Here is a 24,812-nt window from a genome sequence, read left to right as displayed (position 1 = left end):
AGTGCAATGGCGTGATCTTGGCTCACTGCAACCTCCACCTCCTGGGTTCAAGCAATTCTCCTGCCTCAGCCTCCCAAGTAGCTGGGACTACAGGCACACGCCACCATGCCCAGCTAATTTTTATATTTTTAGTAGACACGGGGTTTCACCATGTTGACCAGGATGGTCTCAATCTCTTGACCTCGTGATCCACCCGCCTCGGCCTTCCAATGTGCTGGGATTACAGGCTTGAGCCACCGCGCCCGGCCAAGTTTTCTTTTTTAGTTGAGTCCCTGCCTGGTTGGTATCAGGATGATGTTGGTCTCATAAAATGAGTTAGGGAGGATTCCCTCTTTTTGTATTGTTTGATACAGCTTCAGAAGGAATGGAACCAGCTCCTCTTTGTACATCTGGTAGAATTCAGCTGTGAGCCTGTCTGGAGCTGGACTTCTTTTGGTTGGTAGGCTATTGATTGCTGCCTCGACTTCAGCCCTTGTTATTGGTCTATTCAGGGTTTCAGTTTGCTCCTGGTTTAGTCTTAGTAGAGTACAAGTGTCCAGGACTTTATCCATTTCTTCCCGGTTTACTGGTTTATGTGCACAGAGCTGTTTGTAGTAATCTCTGATGGTAGTTTGTATTTCTGTGGAATCTGTGGTGATATCCCCTTTATCATTTTTTATTGCAGCTATTTGATTTTTCTGTCTTTTCTTTTTTATTAATCTGGCTGATGGTCTATTTTGTTGATCTTTTCAAAAATCCAGCTCCTGGATTTATTGATTTTTTTGAAGAGTTTTTGTGTCTCTGTCTCCTTCAGTTCAGCTCTGATCTTAGCTATTTCTTGTCTTCTGCTAGCTTTTGAGTTTTTTTTTTTTTTTTTTTTTTTTTTTTTTGAGACGGAGTTTCGCTCTTGTTACCCAGGCTGGAGTGCAATGGCGCGATCTCGGCTCACCGCAACCTCCGCCTCCTGGGTTCAAGCAATTCTCCTGCCTCAGCCTCCCAAGTAGGTGGGACTACAGCCATGCGCCACCATGCCCAGCTAATTTTTGTATTTTTAGTAGAGACGGGGTTTCACCATGTTGACTAGGATGGTCTCGATCTCTTGACCTCGTGATCCACCCGTCTCGGCCTCCCAAAGTGCTGGGATTACAAACGTGAGCCACCGCGCCTGGCCTTTGAGTTTTTTTTTATCTTCCTCCTCTAGCTCTTTCAATTTTGATGATAGGGTATCAATTTTGATCTTTCCTTGTTTCTCATGTGGGCAGTTTTTGATATAAATTTCCCTCTCGACACTGTTTTAAGGTGTCCCAGAGATTCTGGTAAGTTTTTAATTTTGAAGAACATCTTTCTTTCTGCCTTCATTTCATTGTTTATCCAGTCGACACTGAGAAGCAGGTCGTTCAGTTTCCAAGTGGTTGTGCAGATCTGAGTGTGTTTCTTAATCCTGGGTTATAATCTGAATGTGCTGTGGTGTGATAGACTGTTATGATTTCCCTTCTTCTGCATTTGCTGAGGAGTGATTTGCTTCCAATGATGTGGTCAATTTTAGAGTAAGTGCAGTGTGGTGCTGAAAAAAATGTATATTCTGTGAATTTGGGTTGGGGTGTTCTGTATATGTCTATTAGGTCTGCTTGGTCCAGCTCTGCATTCAAGTCCTGGATGTCCTTGTTAATTTTCTGTCTCATTGATCTGTCTAATATTGACAGTGGAGTGTTGAAGTCTCACACTATCATTGTGTGGGAGTCTAAATCTCGATTTATGTCATTAAGATCTTGCTTTATGTATCTGGGTGCTCCTGTGTTAAGTGGGTATATATTTAGGATAGTTAGCTCTTCCTGTTGGATTGATCCTTTTACCATTATGAAATGCCCTTCTTTGTCTCTTTTGATCTTGGTTGGTTTAAAGTATATTTTATCAGAGACTAGGATTGCAACTCCTGCTTTTTTTTGTTCTCCATTTGCTTGGTAAATATTCTTCCATCCCTTTATTTTGAGTCTATGTGTGTCTTTGTATGTGAAATGAGTTTCCTGAATACAGCACACCAATGGGTCTTGACTTTTTATGCAGTTTGCCAGTGTGTATCTTTTGATTGGGGCATTTAGGCCATTTACATTCAATTATTGTTATGTGTGAATTTGATCCTGCCATTTAGTTACTGGCTGGTTTTCCTGCCCATTAGCTGACTCGTTTTCTTCATTGCATTTTTGGTCTTTGCCATTTGGTGTGCTTTTGCAGTGGCTGGTACTTGTTCCTTTCTGTGCTTTGTGTTTCTTTCAGGAGCTCTTGTAGGGCGGGTCTGGTGGTGATGAAATCTCTCAGTAATTGCTTGTCCAAAAGGATTTTATTTCTCCTTCACTTATGAAGCTTAGTTTGGCTGGATATGAGATTCTGGGTTGAAAGTTCTTTTCTATAAGGATATTGAATATTGGCCCCCACTCTCTTCTGGCTTGTAGGGTTTCTGCTGAGAGACCTGCTGTGAATCTGACTGGCTTCCCTCTGTGGGTGACCTGACCTTTCTCTCTGGTTGCTCTTAGCATTTTTTTCTTCATTTCAACCCTGGTGAATCTGACGATTATGTGCCTTGGGGTTGCTCTTCTTGAGGAATATCTTTGTGAAGTTCTCTGTATTTCTTGGATTTGAATGTTGGACTGCTTTTCTAGGCTTGGGAAGTTCTGGATAATATCCTGGAGTGTGTTTTCCAGCTTGGATTCTTTCTCCCTGTCATATTAAGGTACACCAATCAAGCATAGATTAGGTCTTTCCACATAATTCCATATTTCTTGGAGGCTTTGTTCATTTCTTTTCACTCTTTTTTCTCTTGTCTTGCCTTCTCTTTTTATTTCATTGTGTTGGTCTTCAATCTCTGATATCCTTTCTTCTGCTTGATCGATTCGGCTATTGAAACTTGTGTTTGCTTCACTTAGTTCTCCTGCTGTGTTTTTCGACTCCATCAAGTCATTTATGTTCTTCTCTAAGCTGGTTATTCTAGTTAGCATTTCGTCTAACCTTTCTTCAGCGTTTTTGGTTTCTTTACATTGAGTTAGGACGTATTCCTTTAGCTCAGAAAAGTTTGTTATTATCCACCTTCTGAAGCCTGTTTCTGTCAATTGGTTGCACTCCTTGGTCAAGTAGTGTTCCTGTGTTGTTGAGGAGTTGTGATCACTTGAAGGAGAAGAGGTGTTCTGGTCTTTGATGGTTTCATCTTTTTTGTTCTGGTTTTTTCCCATCTTTTGGATTTACCTGCCTGTGATTTCAGGGAGCTGCTTGATGAGGTTGCTTGTCTGCCTGTGGAGGCGATACTGGGTTTCTAGGGACTCCTTCAGGTTACTAGGTAAGCTTCCGGTGTCTTTTTTGTTTACACTGGGAGATTAGGCCTGCCTCTTCCGCTGACCTGGATGCACTGCTGGGTGGTCAAGAACACTGACCCGTTGCTAAGTAGGCTTCCTGTGTTTTCTATTAAAACATGAAGCCTAGCCCCGCCTCTTTAATGGTGGGTTGTGTTTCCTCCACAGGGCTGGATCATTCAGGGTTCACCTCAGACTATGGCACTGGCTGTGTAACCCGCTAGAGTTAGTGCTTCAGCCCTCTGGGGCTTGTGGGGGAGGGTAGGGAATCACCCAGCTGCACCACCCATCTCCCCGATTTCAGCTCCCTCTCTCTCCAGGTGGTGTGGGGTGGGCAATAGCTCAGTCCACAGGCTCTCCCTGCCTGCTCATGGGCTTATGCCTTTGCTTAGATCTGTGCGCCAATCCAGGACATCGTCCTGTTATTATTCAACTCTGCACTTGTTATTCCCAGCACTTGACTGGCAAAGATCCCCTGTTCTGTGTATTGCTGAGGCTTTGGGGGAAACACTCTATCTGTACCAGAGTGCCAGAGGGGGAGCCTCTGACTCACCAGTCACATGCCCTTTCTGGGTGAAGCGGCACCCCTCCCCACTTCAGTCTGCCCTGCCTGGGCTTTGCTCACCATCGGACCAGACCACCAGACCCGCTGAAATGCACCTGGTACCTCAGTTGGAGCTAGGAGCTCTCTGGATTTCTGTCTCTCTCTCACTGGGTGTTGTGCACCAGAGTTGTGTCTCTTCGGGCATCTTGACTCCCCTCATTCACAATTTTGAAAAATGGCAACTCTCAGTAAACCATGAAGAGACAGGAACTTCTTCAACCTATTATAAAGCTTAGCTACAAAAAATTTATAGCTAACATCCTACTAACACTAAAAGATGGAATGCTTTCCCTATATTTAACTCAAAAGGCATTTCTCCAGTAGAAACTTGAATCCAGAACACTTTTAAAACTTTGGAAAATTGATAGTAATAAACGACCCAACTAATAAAACTTGTTTTATTTTAAATGGTTATTTTAAAAGCTTATTTGGCCTATGTTTCATTCACCTAAGGTGCTAGGCCTTAATTACTACAGACAAATGAATTGGCATGAATAGCATATAGGCAGCTAATGTATTACCTATTTCAGGTATCAGAATACCTGTAATCGAAGCTACTCAGGAGGCTGAGGCAGGAGGATCCCTTGAGCCCTTGTGGTTTATAGTTAATGACAATGCTGATAAGACAGAGATAACAGAAATGCAGTGACAGTGCAGAGCCTCATTCTCCATATATCCAGTGTCATATGAAAGCCAGGCTTGGGTAAGAGAGCCAAACTCAGGGACAGGAGGGAAGGAGACAAAGAATAGTGGCAATTGACCAGTCACTGGTAATTTACAGTGTCTGTTGACAGAGAGAGAGAGAGAAAGAGAGAAATAGAGAGGGACAGAGAGAGAGGTTCTGACGACAGGATTTCAACATGAAGTCCCAAAACAGGCCACAAGAGAGAATGAGAACCTGATTCCCATTGTATCTGGTTAGCTAATTTGACAGCACTGCAAACTGTGAAGTCCTAATTAGGGAAACAGGCTGCTGGGAGCAGGGGAAAGCAAAAAGAAGCAAATAAGCTACAAGCCTGCCGTTCTTCATGGTCCAGGACACACAGCCTTCCTGTGACAATAACTCACAGTCTTCCTGCACCCAATTTATTCCAGCAGACACCTGCAAGTGAGCTCCCTGCAGCCGTGGTATCACACCCTGTACACAGCCCACTCCAGCACAGTCCCGTTCTACAGAAGCCCCAGCAAGCCTGCATCTCCTTGCAATCAGCTCTGCACACAAACCCTACCGGAACACAGGGCGCCTCTATCAGGAAAACCAATTTACTTAAAAAGGGGATCTGAGATTTTGACCCCTAATAATTAACTATTTTAGTGCCTCTTGCTAAATCTACACATCATTATGTATTAATATGTAACTCTCTCAACTCAGAGTCTCCTCATGGATGTAATGCAGGTCCCCATCCTGCTACAGCTGACGGAGTGCTTCCTTAGGAAAGATACTGCATTCTGTACTCTTCTTTCTTAGGGACGGACATTGCATTTTGTCCTCTAGAGAACTTGGTCTCCCACAGCTTGTGCACTGCTGCCACCTAGTGGACAAACTAAGCTAAGCCACCAGAGATAAGCTTTTCATAGATGTCATTCCAAACTACCCAAAAAATGATCTGTCAACCAAGACTATCGTTAATTACGTCACCATATTATCCTAACTTCTGTCATCTAGGAGGAAAAGGGCCAGAGCAGACAGGGCTCCTTGTGAAAGTGGAATTAAACATTTAAAGGCAACCAGGCCAAGGACTATTTTCCTTTTTTTCTTTTATACACACACACACAGACACACACACACATATACATACATATGTATGTATGTGTATATAAAAGGATATATATGTATATATGTATATATGTATGTATGTGTATATACACACACGTAATATGTATTACATATATACATATATATACCTACATATCATACATATATGTAATACATATATACATGAGTATATACATGTATATATGTATGTATATATGTGTTTATGTACATACACATAGATGCATGCATGTACACGTGTATATATGTGTACATATATGTACATGTATGTTCATATCTGTATATACATGTGTGTGTATCTACATATATACGCATGCATACATAAATATATGGATATATGTGCATACATACACATGCATATATACATACATCATGCATATATACATATGTATGTGTGTATATGCGTGTGTATATATACGTACATATGTATGCGTGTGTATATACACACATGCATGCATACATATGTATGCATGTGTGTATATACACACGCATACATATGTATGCGTGTGTATATACACACACATATACATACATATGTATGTATGTATATATACATATATACAGACTTTTTTTGGTTGGTAGGCTATTGATTGCTGCCTCAATTCAGCCCTTGTTATTGGTTTATTCAAGGTTTCAACTTCTTCCTTGTTTAGGCTTGGGAGGGTGCAAGTGTCCAGGAATTTATCCATTTCTTCCAGGTTTACTAGTTTATATGCATAGAGTTGTTTGTAGTAATCTCTGAGGGTGGTTTGTATTTCTCTGGAATCTGTGGTGATATCCCCTTTATCGTTTTTTATTGCATCTGTTTGATTATTCTCTTTCTATTAATCTGGCTAGTGGTCTATTTTATTGATCTTTTCAAAAAATAAGCTCCTGGATTTATTAATTTTTTGAAGGGTTTTTTGTGACTCTATCTCCATCAGTTTGGCTCTGATCTTAGTTATTTCTTGTCTTCTGCTAGCTTTTGAGATTTTTGATCTTGCTCCACTAGCTCTTTTAATATTGACGATAGGGTGTCAATTTTTGATCTTTTCTTGCTTCTCATGTGGACATTTATTGCTATAAATTTCCCTCTAGACACTGTTTTAAATGTGTCCCACATATTCTGGTATGTTGTGTCTTCATTCTTGTTGGTTTCGAAGAACATCTTTATTTCTGCCTTCATTTCATTATATATCCAGTCAACATTCAAGAGCCAGTTGTTCAGTTTCCATGAAATTGTGCAGTTCTGAGTTAGTTTCTGAATTCTGAGTTCTAATTTGATTGCACTGTGGTCTGAGAGACTGTTATGATTTCCATTCTTTTGTATTTGCTGAGGAGTGATTTACTTCCACTTACGTGGTCAATTTTAGAGTAGGTGTGATGTGGTGCTGAGAAGAATGTATATTCTATGGATTTGCGGTGGAGAGTTCTGTAAATGTCTATTGGGTTTGCTTGGTCCAGGTCTGAGTTCAAGTCTTGGATATCCCTGTTAATTTTCTGTCTCATTGATCTGTCTAATATTGACAGTGGAGTGTTAAAGTCTCCTACTATTATGTCGGAGTCTAAGTCTCTTTGTAGGTCATTAAGAACTTGCTTTATGTACCTGGGTGCTCCTGTATTGGGTGCATATATATTTAAGATCATTAGCTCTTCTTGTTGCATTGATCCTTTTACAATTATGTAATGCCCTTCTTTGTCTCTTTGGATCTTTGTTGGTTTAAAGTCTATTTTATCAGAGACTAGGATTTCAACTCTGCTTTTTTTTGCTCTCCATTTGCTTGGTAGATCTTCATCTTTTTATTTTGAACCTTTGTGTATCCTTGCATGTGACATGGGTTTCCTGGATACAGCACACGGATGGATTTTGGCTTTTTATCCAATTTGCCTGTCTCTTTTGATCGGGGCATTTAGCCCATTTACATTTAGGGTTAATATTGTTATGTGTGGATTTGATCCTGCCATTTTGATGCTAGTTGTTTGTGTTGCCCATTAGTTGACACGGTTTCTTCATTTTGTCGATGCTCTTTATCATTTGATACATTTTTGGAGTGGCTGGTACTGGTTGTTCCTTTCTATGTTTAGTGCTTCTTTCAGGAACTCTTGTAAAGCAGGCCTAGTGGTGTTGAAATCTCTGAGCAATTGCTTGTTCTTAAAGGATTTTATTTTCTCCTTTGCTTATGAAGCTTAGTTTGGCTGGATATGAAATCCTAGGTTGAAAGTTATTTTCTTTAAGGATGTTGAATATTGGCCCCCACTCTCTTTTGGTTTGGAGGGTTTCTGCTGAGAGATCTGCTGTGAATCTGATGGGCTTCCCTTTGTGGGTAACCGGACCTTTCTCTCTGGCTGCCCTTAGCATTTCTTTCTTCATATCAACCCTGGTGAATCTGACAATTCCGTGCCTTGGAGTTGCTCTTCTTGAGGAATATCTTTGTGGTGTTCTTGGTATTTCCTGGACTTGAATATTGGCCTGCCTTGCTAGGTTGGGGAAGTTTTCCACTTGGGGGGCTTTTCCACTTGGGAATCTCCTGGTCTGTGGGCAGTAAAAATTCATTTGGAAATGCGGTGATCACTCACCCTCTGCGTTTTTACTGGGAACTGCAATCCAGAGCTGTTGCTATTCAGCCATCTTGATTCTCCCTCCCCGACTATTTTTCTAAATAAGGACCTAAAGGACAGAATTTGGGACTTAATTGGGATTAGCTGGAACCCACATGGCAGGGTGAGGTGTGGAAGGGAAGATGGATAACAGGGAATGAGAGAGAGAAAAAGCAATAATAATCCCAGTGGAGTAGCCCTCTTTGAACTTTATAACATTTCAGTAAGTAGCCCCAGATGAGATTTGCAAATGAGTCATTATAAACTGATATATGCACTACCAGTATCAGTTCATCAGGGAATGAGCAGCAGGTCCAGACATACCTTCATCCTCAAATTTTTTTTAGTAGAGACAGCGTTTCACCATGTTGGCTAGGATGGTCTTGATCTCCTGACCTTGTGATCTGCCTGCCCTGGCCTCCCAAAGTGCTGGGATCATAGGTATGAGCCATCATGCCCAGCCCAGAGCAGAAGTTTAATAGGCGAAAGAAAGAGACTCTCTCTCTCTCTGCTGCAGAGAGGGATCCTCAATGAGTTTTCCAGCCCTTGGTGAAATGCAGGAGGTTTTATAGATGAGCTTGAGGAGGTGGTGTCTGAATTACATAGGGCATGAAAGATTGGTTGGACCGCGTGTGCTATTTGCATAGGGCTCCGAAGAACTGATTTGGGTTAGGTGTGCCATTTGCATAGGGTGAGAAAAGCTAGCTGCCCCCACCCTAATCTTTTATTAAACATAGGGATTCTCTACCTGGCCGGTGCCATGTTGCCTCCCTCTTTACTTATACGTGGTAACAAAGAAAAGGGAAGATGGAACCTCCAAGTTGGATATACCTATACCTGGCTCATAGGTAGCCTTTTTCTTTTTTTTTTTTTTTTTTTTTTTTGAGATGGAGTCTCGCTCTTTTGCCCAGGCTGGAGTACAGTAGCATGATCTTGACTCACTGCAACCTCCACCTCCCAGGTTCAAGCAGTTCTCTGCCTCAGCCGCTGAAGTAGCTGGGATTACAGGTGCCGGCCACCAAGCCCAGCTAATTTTTTTTTTTTTAGTGGAGATGGGGTTTCACCATCTTGGCCAGGCTGGTCTTGAACTCCTGACCTTGTGATCCACCCAAAGTGTTGGGATTACAGGCGTGAGCCACCGCACCCAGCATTTTTTTTTTTTTTTTGAGACAGTCTCACCCTGTCCCCTACGCTAGCGTGCAATGATGTGATCTCCGTTCTCTCTGCACCAGGTAGCCCTTTTCTATTGACGCAGCTGCCGACATTCCCTCATGCAAACTTCCAGCTTGCTTATTTGCATTTGCAGCTCAATTTTTCAGGTTACTTTTAATTAGGGAAAAATAATTTATTGGGCTGCTTTTTGTTAGAAAGGAAGCCCTGCCAAGGACTCTTTTACCCTCAATATCTGCCTGAATAACTTCTTTCTAGCTCCTGCTTCCATGTGGCCAGCCTTTCATTAACTAAACTCTCTGCTGCAATGCTGTGGTCTTTGTGCTGCAGGCAGGAAGAGCCTACCTGGCAGGTACAAAGGTAGTGACATCAGTCGTGTTTTCCTGCCCAGCATCCGTACGTGCTGAGGTGGAAATATACAAAGATGTATAACCCTGCCCACAAATGTCTTCACAGCCTCAATCTATTTTAAGAAGTAACTCCGTCTTACTGAGTCAGCTGATGATAAATACAACTCATGCAAGATTTTCTTTATTATTCTCTGGGATGCCTTCTATCAGTGGTCCTGTTAGGACAGGAGTCCTGATCCAGACTCCAAGAGAGGGTTCTTGGACCTCTCGCAAGAGAGAATTCGGAGAGAGTCCACAGAGTAAAGTGAAAGAAAGTAAAGGAATAAAGAATGGTTATTCCATAGGCAGAGCAGCCCTGAGGGCTACTGGTTGGCTATTTTTATTTTTATATTCTTTGATTATATGCTAACCAAGGGAAGGATTATTCATGAGTTTTCCGAGAAAGGGGTGGGCAATTCTCACAACTGAGGATTCCTCCCCCTTTTAGAGCATAGAGGGTAACTTCCTGTTGTTGCCATGGCATTTGTAAACGGTCATGGCACTGGTGGGAGTGTCTTCTAGCATGCTAATGCATCATAATTAGCATATAATGAGCAGTAAATACGACCAGAGGTCACTTTCGTTGCCATCTTGGTTTTGGTGGGTTTTGGCTGGCTTCTTTACCACATCCTTTCATCATCAAGGTCTTTGTAAACTGTACCTTGTGCCAGTGTCCTGTCTCAACCTGTGACGTAGAATGCCTCTTGGGAATGCAGCCCAGTAGGTCTCATCCTCATTTTACCCAGCCCCTATTCAAGATGGGGTCTTTCTGGTTCAAATGCCTCTGACAGGTCTTTCACACCAACTTTCCCTTGGGAAATCACCCTCCTCTATTGTGATGGAAACAATCCTCAGTGTGAACCAGGCAATTTTGTTGTCCTCCTGGGCTGCAAGGAAGCCTGTATTTCCCAAGTCATTTGCCTGTAGGTGGATCATGAAGTGAGTTCTAACCAATGGGATATAAGCAAAAATGATGAACATGTTTCCAAACCTGTCCTAAAATACCTCTTTCTCTTCCTCTTCTGGTAATGCTGAAGGCCATGTGGTGATGACAGTGGTTTCTGAGAATGGAAGGAGCCAGGGTCATGGTTAGCACTTAGAGAAAAGACACACAGGGAGAGGAGACTCCTGAGCTGGAATTTACATGGTGAAAAGATAAACTGCTAAGTCTAGAATAGACAAAGCTAAACTATGGCGCTAGAAAGCAGAAAACTGGTTATCCCACAATGGATCTAGAATTATTGTGGCAGAGATTGACTGGAAAAACATACAAGGAACTTATGAGATAATGGAAATGTTTTATGTCTTAATTGGGATACTGTTTACATGGGTACATACGTCTAGAAAGTTCATTGTATGGTATCCTTAACTCTGCACAATGTTTTGTCTTTATACCTCAACCAACAAAAATTAAAACAGGCCCGGTGCAGTGGCTCACATCTGTAATCCTAGCACTTTGGGAGGCCAAGGCAGGCAGATCACTTGAGGTCAGGAGTTGAAGACCAGCCTGGCCAGCATAGTGAAATCCCATCTCTACTGAAAATACAAAAAAAAGGAAAAAAAGAAAAAATTAGCTTGGTATAGTGGCACATGCCTGTAATCCCAGCTGCCTTGAAGGCTGAGGCAGGAGAATGGCTTGAACCCAGGATGCAGAGGTTGCAGTGAGCCGAGATCACGCCATTGCACTGCAGCCTGGGCAACAGAGCAAGCCTCCTTCTCAAAAAAAAAAAAAATTAAACAGAAATGGGTACAATAAAACCATTTAAGAGATTCTTTAGTTATCTAGAAAATGGTAGTTGAAAGTAACAGCAGGGGAGCAGAAAGAACCATAATAGTAAGGAAGGAAGACAAAGAGTTAAATATTTCATGTTTTTGGGGTGACCATAAAGCACGCAACTGAGGTTTGAGTAGCAATTGGAAATATATGGATTTGACCTTGAGAGAGAGGTCATTATCACATAGTGACAATGACTTGGGAGTCATTCACGCAGATGAAAAGAGCTGTGAACATAGAAGAAATTGCTTAGGAAGAGATGTAAACTAAAGTAAAATAGAAGGGCTAAAGGACAGTGCCCCAAAGGACTCCAAATACTGAGTTTACTAGAGAGGAAAGGGTTGGCAAAGAACACTGACTGATCATCAGAGAGAGAGTACGACCAGTGATGTGAAAATAGAAAAAAAAAAAAAAAAAGGAAGCCGGCTGCACCAAATGCCCCTGAAAGGCCAGGTAACGAAAAGATGAAAAAAGTTTCTTGGATTTTGTAACAGGAAGGTCATTTTGTGATCATTCAGGATTTGATTAGGTGAAGTGGTAAACAGGAGATGAAAAAATGGACCCAGTGAATATAAACACCCCATCCATGAAAGCTAGGTCTGAAGAAGAGGAAAAAATAATAATCACAGAGTTAAGAGAGAGCTTTTTGTAAAAATAAAAAATCTTTTAAAAAAAGATTTTCAAAGATGCTTACATGTTGATAAAATTAGCCAGGAGCCAGTAGAGACAAGGTTGAATGGACTGAAGATACACATAAGAAATTTTTCTGAGAAGGTGGGAGCAGCTGGCACAGGTAGAGGCTGTGACTTGGATAAAAGGTGGAAGTGGAGAGGAGGACAGGTTGGGTGGGTGTCACTGCAGATAGTTTTATCCCTGGTGGAGGGGTATCGAAGATGTTTCTGCTTGGTGGTGTATGTCTTCCTCGTGAAGTGGGAGACAAGGACATCTCCTGAGGGAGACATGAGGAAAAGAAGGCACAGATTCAAAATACAGAAAGTAGCACTGGGCGTCATGGCTCAAGCCTGTAATCTCAGCACTTTGGGAGGCCTAGGCGGGTGGATCACAAGGTCAGGAGTTCAACACAAGCCTGGCTAAGATGCTGAAACCCCATCTCTCCTAAAAATACAAAAACTAGCTGGGCGTAATGGCGGGTGCCTGTAATCCCAGCTACTCAGAAGGCTGAGGCAGGGAATCGCTTGAACCTGGGTGGCAGAGGTTGCACTGAGCCAAGATCACATGACTGCACTCTAGCCTGGGGGACAGAGTGAGATTCTGTCTCAAAACAACAACAACAAATATATATAGAAAGTAGAATCGCAGCCTATGAAGATAACACAGTAGGATTCTTCCTGGGATGTGTTCAGGGCACAGTGTTTAGCTGAAGTCAGTGACCATAAATTTGTCATGAGAACAACCTGCCAAGTTCTGCCATTTCCTCAGGCGGACTCTGGTTCATGCCCAAGCTAGAGTGGAGAATGGTTGGGTTCATCTATGACGCCGTTTGACAAATAAGAGACAGTGAAAGGACAAAGGGCCAAGGACTGGGCTGTTGGTAAGAGAGTGAATGAAACGATATCCCATGGAATCCAAGGACAGCAGAAAGGGAAGACAGGAGGAAGGAAGCTGTGAGCAGGTGGAAGACAGAGGGGACAGTGACAAGAGCTCCTGGGGCTGCCGGAGCACAGACATAATGCAAGTGTCCGAACAATCAAACCCAACAGGACCGGAGGATTGACAGAGAGTGAGGTGCCTGCATGTGTGTTTCCAGCAAATAGAACGTCTCAGAGAATTAAACAGCCCAGGGTGTCAAAGCTGAGACTGCGTAGAGAATGCATCACAGCACTGAAAGGCTGCTGATGGGGTGATCCACCCTTTAATAGGTATTGAAGTTTTGTTTTGGTTTTTTTTTTTTTTGAGATGGAGTTTCGCTCTGTCACCCAGGCTGGAGTGCAGTGGCGTGATCTTGGCTCACTGCAACCTTTGCCTCCCGGATTCAAGCAATTCTCCTTCCTCAGCCTCCCGAGTAGCTGGGATTACAGGCGCCTGCCACCACGCCCAGCTAATTTTTGTATTTTTAATAGAGACAGGGTTTTACTGTGTTGGCCAGGCTGATCTCGAACTCCAGACCTCGTGATCTGCCCGCCTTGGCCTCCCAAAGTGCTGGGATTACAAGTATGAGCCACTGTGCCTGGCTGGTATTGAGGTAGTAATAACTTCTACTGATGATGAGAGGCATTGTGGAGGGGAAACCTGTGCCATGGTTTGATAGCAAAGTCTCCCATGAATGAGAAGCAGCTGTCCCGAGGTCAGTAGCTAACATCCGGGTGCAGGGTGTGAGATTGGTGTAACCTGACGGCAGAGGACAAAGGAAGGCTGGAGGCTTGAGCAACACATCACCCTCCCCTGCCCTGAAGAATGTGGATAGTGAGATTGCAGAGAAACCTCCACTGAGAGGTCTGAGGACAAAATTATGTCTTAGAAAAGATGAGGGTGTTTTTAAGGCAAAGAGGTGGGAAAGAATGGTCAGCGAAGATGGGAGTTTATTGAACAATACGAGTGCATTTATTGATCACTAAACACACATCTAGAGCTTCAGAGTAGGAGGTTTTGTCGAGGGGAAGGAACAAAGAGGAGGACAAATGCCCCGTGGGACAATGCGTAGTGACAACTGAGCAAAGAAGACAGTGCAATCACTGGATTTCCAGAGCCCCTTTGCACAGTGGCACTGGGCCTTACAAAATCCCAGCCATGGTCTGGAGAGAGGCCAGACACTGGGGCTGGGTCATGAATTCTGATTCCTCATGGTCTAGCACCATGGAGTAATCAAGCAAGAGTCAGAATGCCCTTCACTGTACGGGCTGTCCCTGTCCTTTGGAGTTGGTGCTCTGGATTAAGACAGAGCAGGCAGGAGCTGCAACCTACTATGGCTGCCAGGGTGGCTCTACAGGTACAGCTGACCAGGTTAATTCTGCCCTTGAGCAGTAAACCAATCACTGTGACAGCAGCTTTGGCAAAGAAGAAAACATTTATTCACAAGCCAGCCCAGTCAAGAGGCGGGAGAGCAACTCTCAAATCTGCCTCCTCAAGATAAGGCATAAGGTTATGTGTGGGTTAGCAAAGTGGGATGGTTTAAGGCGTGGCCAGAGGAATTGATAGTCGGGGAGATGAAATTATTAGTGCCCTGCACAAATGTGGTTGGGTTCACGGCACTTCACTGAATGTATGTTTAGAAAATGGTGGCGCTGTAGCCTGGCGCGGTGGCTCACGTTTGTCGTCCCAACACTTTGGGAGGCCAAGGTGGGCGGATCACCTGACATCAGGAGTTCGAGACCAGCCTAGCAATGTGGTGAAACCCATTTCTACTTAAAAAAAAAAAAAAAAAAAAAAAAAAAAAAAAAATAGCCAGGCGTGGTGGTGGGCACTTGTAATCCCATCTACTCGGGAGGGTGAGGCAGGAGAATTGCTTGAACCCGGGAGGTCGAGGTTGCAGTGAGCCGAGATCGCACCACTGCACTCTAGCCTGGGCAGCAAGAGTGAAACTCTGCCTCAGAAAAAGAAAGGAAAGGAAAGGAAAAGGGAAAGGAAAGAGGGAGGGGAGGGAGGTAGGGAGGGAAGGAAGGAAGTGGCGGCATTAGCATATCTGAGGATGGAGTTTCTGTCCTGACATCAAAAAGCCACCTGTTGGGCACTTGCGCAAGCCCAGTTGAAGGGTCAGTAGGTGATTTCAGCTGGTTTGAACTGGACAGGAGCAGCCCCAGATTCCTGAAAAACAACTTAAGTGGCCGTTACCGTGGTGTCATATAAATGTTATCCTTGAGGAAGCCAGTGAGGGTTCAGTTCCAGCGATCTGCATTGTGGCCTTCAGTCACCTGGGGAAAAAAAGTAACAATATGCAAGTGACCAAATCAGGCAGGGCAGGCTGAGTTTGGGGGACCAAGTCAGGTTCACCCCATGATTTCTCAGCAGGAAGATGTGGGCTCAAGGAAACTGAGGGAACTTGGGAGAGAGTTGAGGCACCTGCACAGGGTCCTGGTGGGGTGCGGAGGACAGGCCAGGGGGAGGCTCATGGCCAGAAAACCAAGAGGACAAGAGACGGATGGTGCAGGACATCAAAAGTGGGTACAGGGCTGGGCGTGACGGCTCACACCTGTAATGCCAGCACTTGGGGAGGCCAAGGCAGATGGATCTCAAGGTTGAGATCAAGACCATCCTGACCAATATGGTGAAATCCCATCTCTACTAAAAATACAAAAATTGGCTGGGCATGGTGATGCATGCCTGTAGTCCCAGCTACTTGGGAGGCTGAGGCAGGAGAATCGCTTGAACCCGGGAGGGGGAGGTTGCAGTGAGCTGAGATTGTGCCACTGCACTCCGGGGTGGAGAAAGAGTCCCTAAAAAAAAAAAAAAAAAAAGCAGGCACAGTGGGAGGGAGTGGGCAAGAAAAGTGGTCAGAGTAGAGGATCGGGCTCAGAGCCCTTCTCCCTGCCCCTAGGCAGTTGGGCCTGGGCATGAATTCTCATAGTTCCTCCTTGTTCTCCCAATAGATGGAGTCCTGGATGCAGGTGAGAGATGGTGCAGTCCTGAACTAGCATCCCGTGCTTTCCTCATTGACCGCTGGACTCCGTAATAAAAGGTAAGAGGTGAGGCTGGGTGCAGTGGCTCACACCTGTAATCCCAGCACTTTGGGAGGCTGAGGCAGGTGGACCACTTGAGGCCAGGAGTTCCAAAGGGTCCATGAGATGTGACCAACCAGAGCCCTTCAGGCCAGCTTCAGTATTTGGGTCCAGGCTCCAAGAGACATGAGAGCCTCTGTGCTGGCTCTGTTCTTTGAAGGGAAGACCTCCCAGCTGCTATGGACACCTCACAGGGCAACTGTTTGCTGGGCTTGGGCAGAGCCTGGGCACGTGGGCTGCAGGGTCTGCAGGCACGGGCGTGAGGCCCGGCTTGGTGTGTGATGAAGTCAGTATGAGAATAGCAGGAGGATGGGCTGTGGGCCTGGACATGCTTCATGTTCACTCTTGTCCCAGGTCTCATAAGTGTTAAGGCGAGACTTTTTGTCCCTTTCTTGTGGACGGACCTTATTTGAGTGGTTCACAGTGCTCTGCCATCAGCCTGCAGTGCCAGTGACAGGCAGGTAGGAGCCAGCCCCATGTCCAACACTGCAGTTGCCAGGGAGACCCCAGGACTTGCTGGATTCCTTTTGAAAGACTCACGTATCTCCTTTACCTGCTGGTCACTGTAAGTGTTGGAGGTGGCCATGCTGCCCTTTTGTGTACGTGTTGCCAGGACATGCCGTGCTCCCCAGTGAGTCTACAGCCTCCTGGTAGGCGCCACCCTCACCCCACCGGGGCCTTATCTTATTTTTCTTGCTCTTATTTTCCGTTCACCCAAACACTCTATTTATAAACTGTGGCACTGCGTATATATTTTTATAAGTCACCTCAAATCCTGTTTGGACAGGGCTGGACAGAAAACAAACGGGCTAGGTGCAGTGGCTCAGACCTATAATCCCAGCACTCTGGGAGGCCGAGGTGGGTGAACTGTTTGAGCCCAGGCATTCAAACCCAGCCTGGGCAATATGGTGGATCCCTGTCTCTACAAAAAAACACCAAAAAATTTAAAAATTGCTGAGCATAGTGGTATGCAACTGTAGTCCCAGCTGCTCAGGAGGCTGAAGTGGGAGGATCACTTGAGCCCAAGGGAGGGAGGCTACAGTGAGCCCAAGAACACGCCAGTGCACTGAAGCCTGGGCAACAGGATGGAACCTTGTCTCAAAAAAGAGGGGAGGAGAGAGGGAAAAGAGGAGGAAGGGGGAAAAAAATGACTTCATCAACCCTATGAACCCTATGCCTGGTGGGCCCAAGGCACACACACTCTTCATTCATTGTTCTCAGAATCAATACTGTGCCAGTTATCAGGGTAACCATGGAAACCAAGCATCTGGCCAGCTGGGGTGGGCGGGGCTCCTGGCCAAAGTGCATTCTTGACACTTGCATGAGAGTGTCAGACCAAGCCTTTATATCCTGGTCTCCCACAAGCTTCTGGACTGAGGTTTGGCTAAGGGTCAACACACCTGTCTCTTATCTTTCATGCTGGAGGATTTTCCAGGGTAAACAAGCTGGAAGGAAGCTGAGAGCCCAGAGGGATCACCCACACTCAAGTATATGGTCCCTCCCGATTCCCAGTTTCAAACTGTGGTGTGCAGGTTGATCGTGGGGGCCTCCCCAGGATGGAGTCTGTGAATCTCTGACACTTGGCTTGCCACGCAGCCACAGGCTACATCTTTACTTAGAATTAGAGTCCTGTGGCCTGGACATAGCAGCCTGTGACGTGGAGTGAAAACTCTTGAATTGGTATATTCACCAAACTGAAGCAGAGGGCTCCGTGAATGCTTCTGGAGGGGAAGTCTGGCTGGAGGCCCCAGCCAAGCAGCCACCTCCCCAACATCTCAATACAGACACACCCCTGAAACAACCACATTTTGCTTTATTAGGCGTTCCATGGTAATATAACACAGAGTTCTTAAGGAATAATAAACACGAGACTTGTCTTTTACCATAATTATTTTGCCATTGAGACAGTGGTTACAAAAAAAAAAAGTACTCTTCTGGCTACACACTTTATCAGCTTTAGAACTGAAAGTTCCTCCACTCATGGGTCACAATCACAATTTCAAAGATTAAAAACCATCTATTCTTAAATCCTACACTGTTTTAGAGCATCAAGTCACTGCAGTTACTCAGTTCTGAGACACTGTCGATTTATTTTAGCATTTACATATGACATTCATTTAACAGACACACAAAGCAAGCCAACAGGTAAACATGCTTACACAGCCTGCAGAAATCTTCAGGTTTTAAATTGTTTTTTAAGAAAACAACCAAAACAACCAAAAATCACCATGACCCGGTACAGGAAAAACAGGAAGACCCAAGTGAATACTAGAGCTGCAAGTGTTTCTGAGAATTGAAACAAAAAATTTTTTTCCAACTTTTTCAAATTTCCTCTAAGTGTAGGTGAGAAAAAAGCAAATATATTAAGTCAACCAATTATTTTTTTAAAAGTGCAATTTACCTTTAACAAATAACAACAAAAAAACCTAAAACCCCAACCAGAACCCCAACGGCAAAATGTGTAGAGAGACAAGGGTGGTGATGGAATGACCTACTTGGTGATGTTAATGCTTTACAAAGAGCAGATTTGGTTTGTACAAAAGCTTGCAAACACAACATTGCTTAAGAGAACCTGTAAACACGTTTGGAAGACGATGCAACACAGGTCAGCAAGAACAGGGATGGGCACAAAGGAGCCAGCTAGGGGGACAGGTGACAGAAGAGGAGGGGGGAGGATGGAGATGTGACAGCGCCTGTGGTCTGTCTCTAAGGGGGCCCTGTGGTTAATTTCTCAGGTTTCCTCCCAAAACAGTTCTGATCTGACCTATTGTTCATAAAACAGATTTCTCCTCTTGCAAAGGAGAATGGACTTTAAGTTCCCCAAGGATTGTTTGAGTTTGTAGAGCCTCTATGTAGTGTGTCTTTCGAAATAATTGGACGAGAAGAAAATGTGGTTTTTCCCCAAAAATAAAAAGTTCCCATGTGTTCTAGAATCTCAAAAGATATTTACCCAGGAAACAGCAGGCCCTTGAGTCAGACTCCTGCGAGCTTAGCACTTCTGAACTGGTGACCTTGGTTGGCTCACTTGGTTGGTGGGGTTCGGTGTTTAGGTCTGACCGTGACTTTAGCCAGATATTGCTGCACAGAGGAAAATCTCTCAGGTTCTGCAGCCTCAGCCTTCTACACTTCTGGGCCCTGTCTGCGGTTCCACATGTGGTAGTGTGGGTGAGACAGCATGGCCCATCCCTGCACTTGGCAGGGTCCCAGACTCTAGCACACATCCTCATGATGGCAGGTGGGTAGCACCCAGTCCCACACGGACTGGGATGACAAAGCACTACGCTTGCAATGGCAAAGGTTCAAATTCTTTGGGTGGACCCATTGACCACAATGAAAAGATAACGGGAAGGGGAGGAAAACACTGTCTTCAAGACAAGGGCTGGAGGAAACAGAGAAAGAGACAAACACGAAAATATTCACGAATTAAAGAGCTGGAGGAGAGTGAGAGCACGCAGAAAAACGGTAAAAGAGGGCAAAAGGGAATCCTCAAAAGATTTAATCTGCAGCAAAATCTAGGCCAGTAAAGCAAGCCTGCCCCTTTATCCACAGCTGACCCTGGAGACTACAGAATGGCGATGTGGGCATGTTGGAGCCTCTCAGGACGGACACGGTGAGTTTGCCAACCACCCGGAATGAGCTGGGTGATGACGTAATTGCATCATTAGGATGTCCAGTTCAAACCCCTTGTATTAATATGGAATTAAACGTTCCAATTTAGTATTAAAAAAAAAAAAAAAAGAAGACTCCCCCATCCCCAGCCCCTCCCCAGCCCCATGAAGAAAACTTCTTAAAAATTTTTTAAAAAGGAAAAAAAAAAGGCAGCTCTGGGCAATTCACTTTATCTTCCCTCCCCCCATGAAAAGGAAGATGCTAACGGACTCTAGGAGGTTGAGGGTAAGGAAGACCCTCACTGGGGGCTGCTTTGTTCACATGTCAGAGTGCTGGGTGTGGTTCCGTGTATGAGCTTGGTGGGTAGGCTTGGGTGTGATACTCGAGGTGTGTAGGGAAGTGTGAGCAAAATCAGTAACTCCCGGTGAGAGATGGGGTGCAGAGCCCCAAGGGGGACCCCATGAACTGGCTGCTCCACAGTAACTATCACAGGCTCTTAAAAAAAAAAAAAAAAAAAAAAAGAAGAAGGAAGAAGTCTCAGAATGTCCTCAGGTGTCCCATCCCCGGTCCCCAGTGGACGGCGCAGCCCAGGAGCTCTAGCCCAGGCTGGTGATGTTGGCACGGCCGCCGGGGGGCGCCACAATACGCTGGGTGGTGCGGCGGGGAATGTTGTCATCAATCTGAGCGCCTGGAGGGAGAGGAGGGGAGAGCAGCGGGTGAGGGGCCAGGACACTCACAGAAGCTCCTGCTTGCAGGTAAAATCTCACAGCTCAAGAGGAAATGTGCTAGTTGCATTCTCTGCTTTGGACACAGGGTCTTGCTCTGTTTTCCAGACGGGAGTGCAGTGGCGCCATCACAGCTCACCACAGCCTCCACCTCCCGGGCTTAAGCCATGCTCCCACTCAGCATCCCCCTCGAGAAGCTGGGACCACAACCATGCACCCCCACATCTAGCTAATTTTTTAATTTTTTGTAAAGTGGGGTCTCGGTATATTGCCCAGGCTGGTCTCAAACTCCTGGGGGCTCAGGCAATCCTCCCACCTCTGCCTCCCGAAGTGCTGGGATCACAGGTGTGAGCCACCCTGCCTGGCCTCGCATTCCTGTTCTTCTCTTAAAACCTCACTGCAGTTTAGAGTACAGAAAGGAGATGGAGGCCGGGCATGGTGGCTCATGCCTGGAATCTGATGAACAGCACTTTGGGAGGCTGAGCTGGGCGGATCACTTGACTCTAGGAGTTTGAAAACAGCCTAGGCAACACAGTGAGATCCTATCTCTAACAAAAAATAAAAATAAAAAATTAGTCAGGCATGGTGGTGCAAGCCTGTAGTACCAGCTACAGGGGAGGCTGAGCTGGGAGGATCACTTGAGCACAGGAGGTTGAGGCTGCAGTTAGCTGTGACTGCACCAATGTATTCTAGCCTGGGTGCTCAGTGACACAGTAAGATAGTATTCTATCTCTCAAAATAAAAATTATAAACTTTTCAAAAAGGAGGTGAGCCTCAGGTAGCCAAAGAATGAGAGACTGTATAAAGGCTGCTGTATCTATTACTGGAGAAAGTAAAACTGTATATAAAATATTACTACCTCTCAGACTCTGTCCTGTTCCCTGTTCTGACTAGCCACATTGGCTGTGGCTCTTCCAAGGACACATCCCTCTCTGGCATGCTAGTCCCCTAACCTTACACATACAATCACAAGTAGGAAGAACAATGGCACCTTACATTCAAACAGCCTGGAGGGATCAGATAACACTGACATGATTATACACATTTTACTTAAAACAAACTAAAGTTCATTATTTTTTCATGTTTTGTAAATTGGTAACCCATATATGGTACATAGGTAATTTTCTAAAAACCCATACATCTAACAACAACAAAAATTCTTGGCTGGGTATGGTGGCTCCTGCCTGTAATCCCAGCACCCTGGGAAACTGAGGCAGGTGGATCACAAGGTCAGGAGTTTGAGAACAGCCTGGCCAACATAGTAAAACCCAGTCTCTACTAAAAATACAAAAATTAGCTGGGCGTGGTGGTGTGAGCCTGTAATCCTAGCTACTTGGGAGGCTGAGGCAGGAGAATTGCTTGAACCAGGGAGGCAGGGGTTGCTGTGAGCTGAGATCATGCCACTGCATTCCAGCCTGGGTGACGGAGCAAGACTCAGTCTCAAAAAAAAAAAAAAAATTCTCTCTGATTTAATGAATTCTTTAACAAGCCATAGGAATCTGTGGCCCAGGGAGCTGGAAGAGTGAAATGCTCTAGTCATGGGCCAAATGAAGGATGGGAAGGAAGTTTCAAATAGGGAAATTTAAAAATCTGAACCCTTGGCTGGGTGCGATAGCTCATGCCTGTAATCCCAGCAGTTTGGGAGGTCGTGGTGGGTAGATCACCTAAGGTTAGGAGTTCAAGACCAGCCTAGGCAACATGGTAATAGCCCATCTCTACTAAAATACAAAAATTAGCCAGGCATGTTGGCACATGCCTGTAATCCCAGCTACTTGGAAGGCTGAGGCATGAGAATCACCTGAACCGGGAGGTGGAGGTTGCAGTGAGCTAAGATCACACCATTGCACCCCAGCCTGGGTGACAGAGCAAGACCATATCTCAAAAAAGAAAACACATCTCCAGTGATGTGAGTCCCACTGTATTTCTCCCTTCGAGAGGAACGGGAATATTAGTCACTTCCATTTCTGTGTCCTTTCCAAATGCAGTTGTAGCCTCCCCAGCACCAGTGAGCTGGCCCTGCAGAACTGGGCCCTCCCCAAGCCCCAACCCTACCAGACAAACTGAATCCAGACTGGTGCAGGTTGCGGACAGGTGGGGCCTGCTGCTTGGCAGGAGATGTCTTGGCGGAGGAGGCTGGAGTGACTGTCTTGGGCGTCACAGACACTTCACACACGGGTCCGTCGTACAGGCCACGAGGGACCCCTCTCAGCTCAGCCAGCTGCAAAACACAAGAGTCCCCCCAGCTCAGGCCACAGAGGACACCTCTCTAGAAACCCTCCTGGAAGGAGGATGTGCCTGTGAGCTCTAGGGATGGAGGGTGCTCCCTACAGACAGGTGGACAGGCGTGGTGTGGGGCCAGCTCCCACCCTGCCAGGCCAAAGCTCCCCACAAGGTCCAGTAACTGGTTAACTCTATAAAAACTCCCCTCAAGGAACTTCAACTTTAAACCCTGTAAGAACCCCCTAAACATGCTGTGAGGAGGATCTGGTATCATGTTCAAGATCTGGCCCCAAACTTTCTTTCCAGTCACATTCTCCCTTTAATTCCCTTATAGCTCCATCTCTTTCCTGCCTCACATGCCCTGAATACACTGTACATTTTCTGTGCTCATGACACTCTATCAAATTCCCTCCTCTCCCCTCTTTGACTTGACAAACTCCTACTTAACCTTCAAAGCCCAACTCAAAATGTCCTCTCCCCATGACGCTCTCCCCAGCTGCGGCAGCGGCTTCCTCCTTTTGGCCCTCACTCCACACGCCTCATCATAGCATATACCATGATCAGACTTTGCTAGGGCTGTCTGTGGACACGCCCAACTCCTTTTATTCCTACCAGGAATAAAAAAACTCAGGGTCCCTCTTATTCCTGGAATCCACTGTACTCATCCTAATACTCTGTCTCAAGGTGCTTAATAAAGATCTGTGGCCTTGAACTTAATTCATGAATTAAAAAACAAAAATTCATCAGAACAAAATTACTCACCCTGCTCCTTGCCTTGATACGCTTGTAAACAAAGTCAGGGAAGGGCTTCCGGGGAATGTAGCGTCCAGAGCCTTCGGTGACATGCAGGGTGCCGTCCTCCAGGACAATCTTGCCCTGGCTGATGACCACCAGCGGGGAGCCGCGGCACTCCATGCCTTCAAAGATGTTATACTCGAGAGACTGGGAAGAGGGCACAGTAAACTCGAGAACAGACTCCACGTGGACAAAAGAGAGACCCAGAGACTGGGGTCCTGTCCCGACTGGGCACCCCCAGCACCCCAGGAGGCACTTACTTGTTGTGTCTCCATTTCCCTATCTAGAATATTGAATAACTTTTCCTACCTCTCCAAATTAGAAAAATAATTGAACAGAATAACTGTATGGAAAGGGTGCATGTTTGTCAATGCTACACAAATATAGAGAAAATGATTCCTCCTATTAACAGGGACTGTGTTCCCACCAACTCCACCATTCCAGCTGAATTCCAAAGGCCCTCTCTGACCAAGTTCTAAATTTAATCTAGAAATGAGCCATCCACAAGTAGGTTTTCCCACTGGCTAGCCCGATTTTCCAATCTGTTGGCGGTGTGGTTAAACTGAAGTCCCTAAATGAAAGGATTGTGGTCACTGAAGAGACATGCCTCTGATAAAATGATTGAGGGCTAGTTAATTTCCCGAACAATGGAGCTATCCTTCTGGTTTCAAGTTTTCCAGGGTAAAACAGAGACACATCTGTGTGCCCTCTTGGAAAATATGTGGGGTCTCCATATGGATGTGAGTCTGCGGTTGGTAATGAAGCAACAGAAAACAGGGGTCACTGCACCCTGCCATCAAAAACTACATCCTGCAGCTTCGGCTCGCCCAGGGCTCCTTCCCGGATCCCAAATGCCTCCCGCTTCTTCCTGCCTGCTTGGTTCACGGGGACCAATGGCTGTGGCTGAGTCTGGACTGGAGGATTCATAGGTGGCTCCAACCATAGAAAGCACCCTGGGCTTCTGGGCAAGTTGAGACCAGGTTATCAGCACTCAGGGAGCTGGCCTGTAAACAGGGAACTGTGCTCACGCCATGCAGTGGCTGGTAGCATGGAGCAGCCTCAGCCGACTAAGCAGCCCACAACGGGCATGGAAATGCACAACGCCCCGCATACAATCTTCAGTGAAAACAGCCACGAGGGCTGTCAGTGCATTACTCTGAGTCTCAAAGAAGTCACGGGGAA

The 24,812-nt window shown here is 45.4% G+C and overlaps 1 protein-coding gene and 1 long non-coding RNA gene across 5 annotated transcripts in view; one reads left to right on the top strand and one right to left on the bottom strand.

Annotated features, from left to right (window-relative positions):
- On the top strand, positions 1–24,812 carry LOC116558526. Its single transcript, XR_004272039.1, has 4 exons — positions 1–11; positions 13,078–13,086; positions 21,388–21,393; positions 24,678–24,812. It is a non-coding gene; the product is annotated as an uncharacterized LOC116558526 (long non-coding RNA).
- DPYSL2 (dihydropyrimidinase like 2) overlaps positions 18,075–24,812 on the bottom strand; it is a 136,187-nt gene continuing 129,449 nt past the window's right edge. For 3 of the 4 annotated variants that reach the window (XM_032288577.1, XM_032288578.1, XM_032288579.1), the window contains exons 12-14: positions 23,598–23,777; positions 22,668–22,833; positions 18,075–20,578 (exon numbers count right to left, since the gene is read on the bottom strand). In XM_032288577.1, coding sequence (XP_032144468.1) covers positions 20,487–20,578; positions 22,668–22,833; positions 23,598–23,777 — 438 coding nt within the window. In that variant the 3' untranslated portion in view covers positions 18,075–20,486. The remainder of the gene's footprint in view (positions 20,579–22,667; positions 22,834–23,597; positions 23,778–24,812) is intronic. The other variant, XM_032288580.1, reaches the window with a different exon arrangement.

This window comes from Sapajus apella, unplaced genomic scaffold, assembly GCF_009761245.1.
Source record: "Sapajus apella isolate SASKATOON/1434 unplaced genomic scaffold, GSC_monkey_1.0 scaffold21, whole genome shotgun sequence".
Taxonomy (NCBI): Eukaryota; Metazoa; Chordata; class Mammalia; order Primates; family Cebidae; genus Sapajus; species Sapajus apella.
Note: the sequence above shows the minus strand (reverse complement) of the source record. Positions and strands in the feature narration are given on the sequence as shown.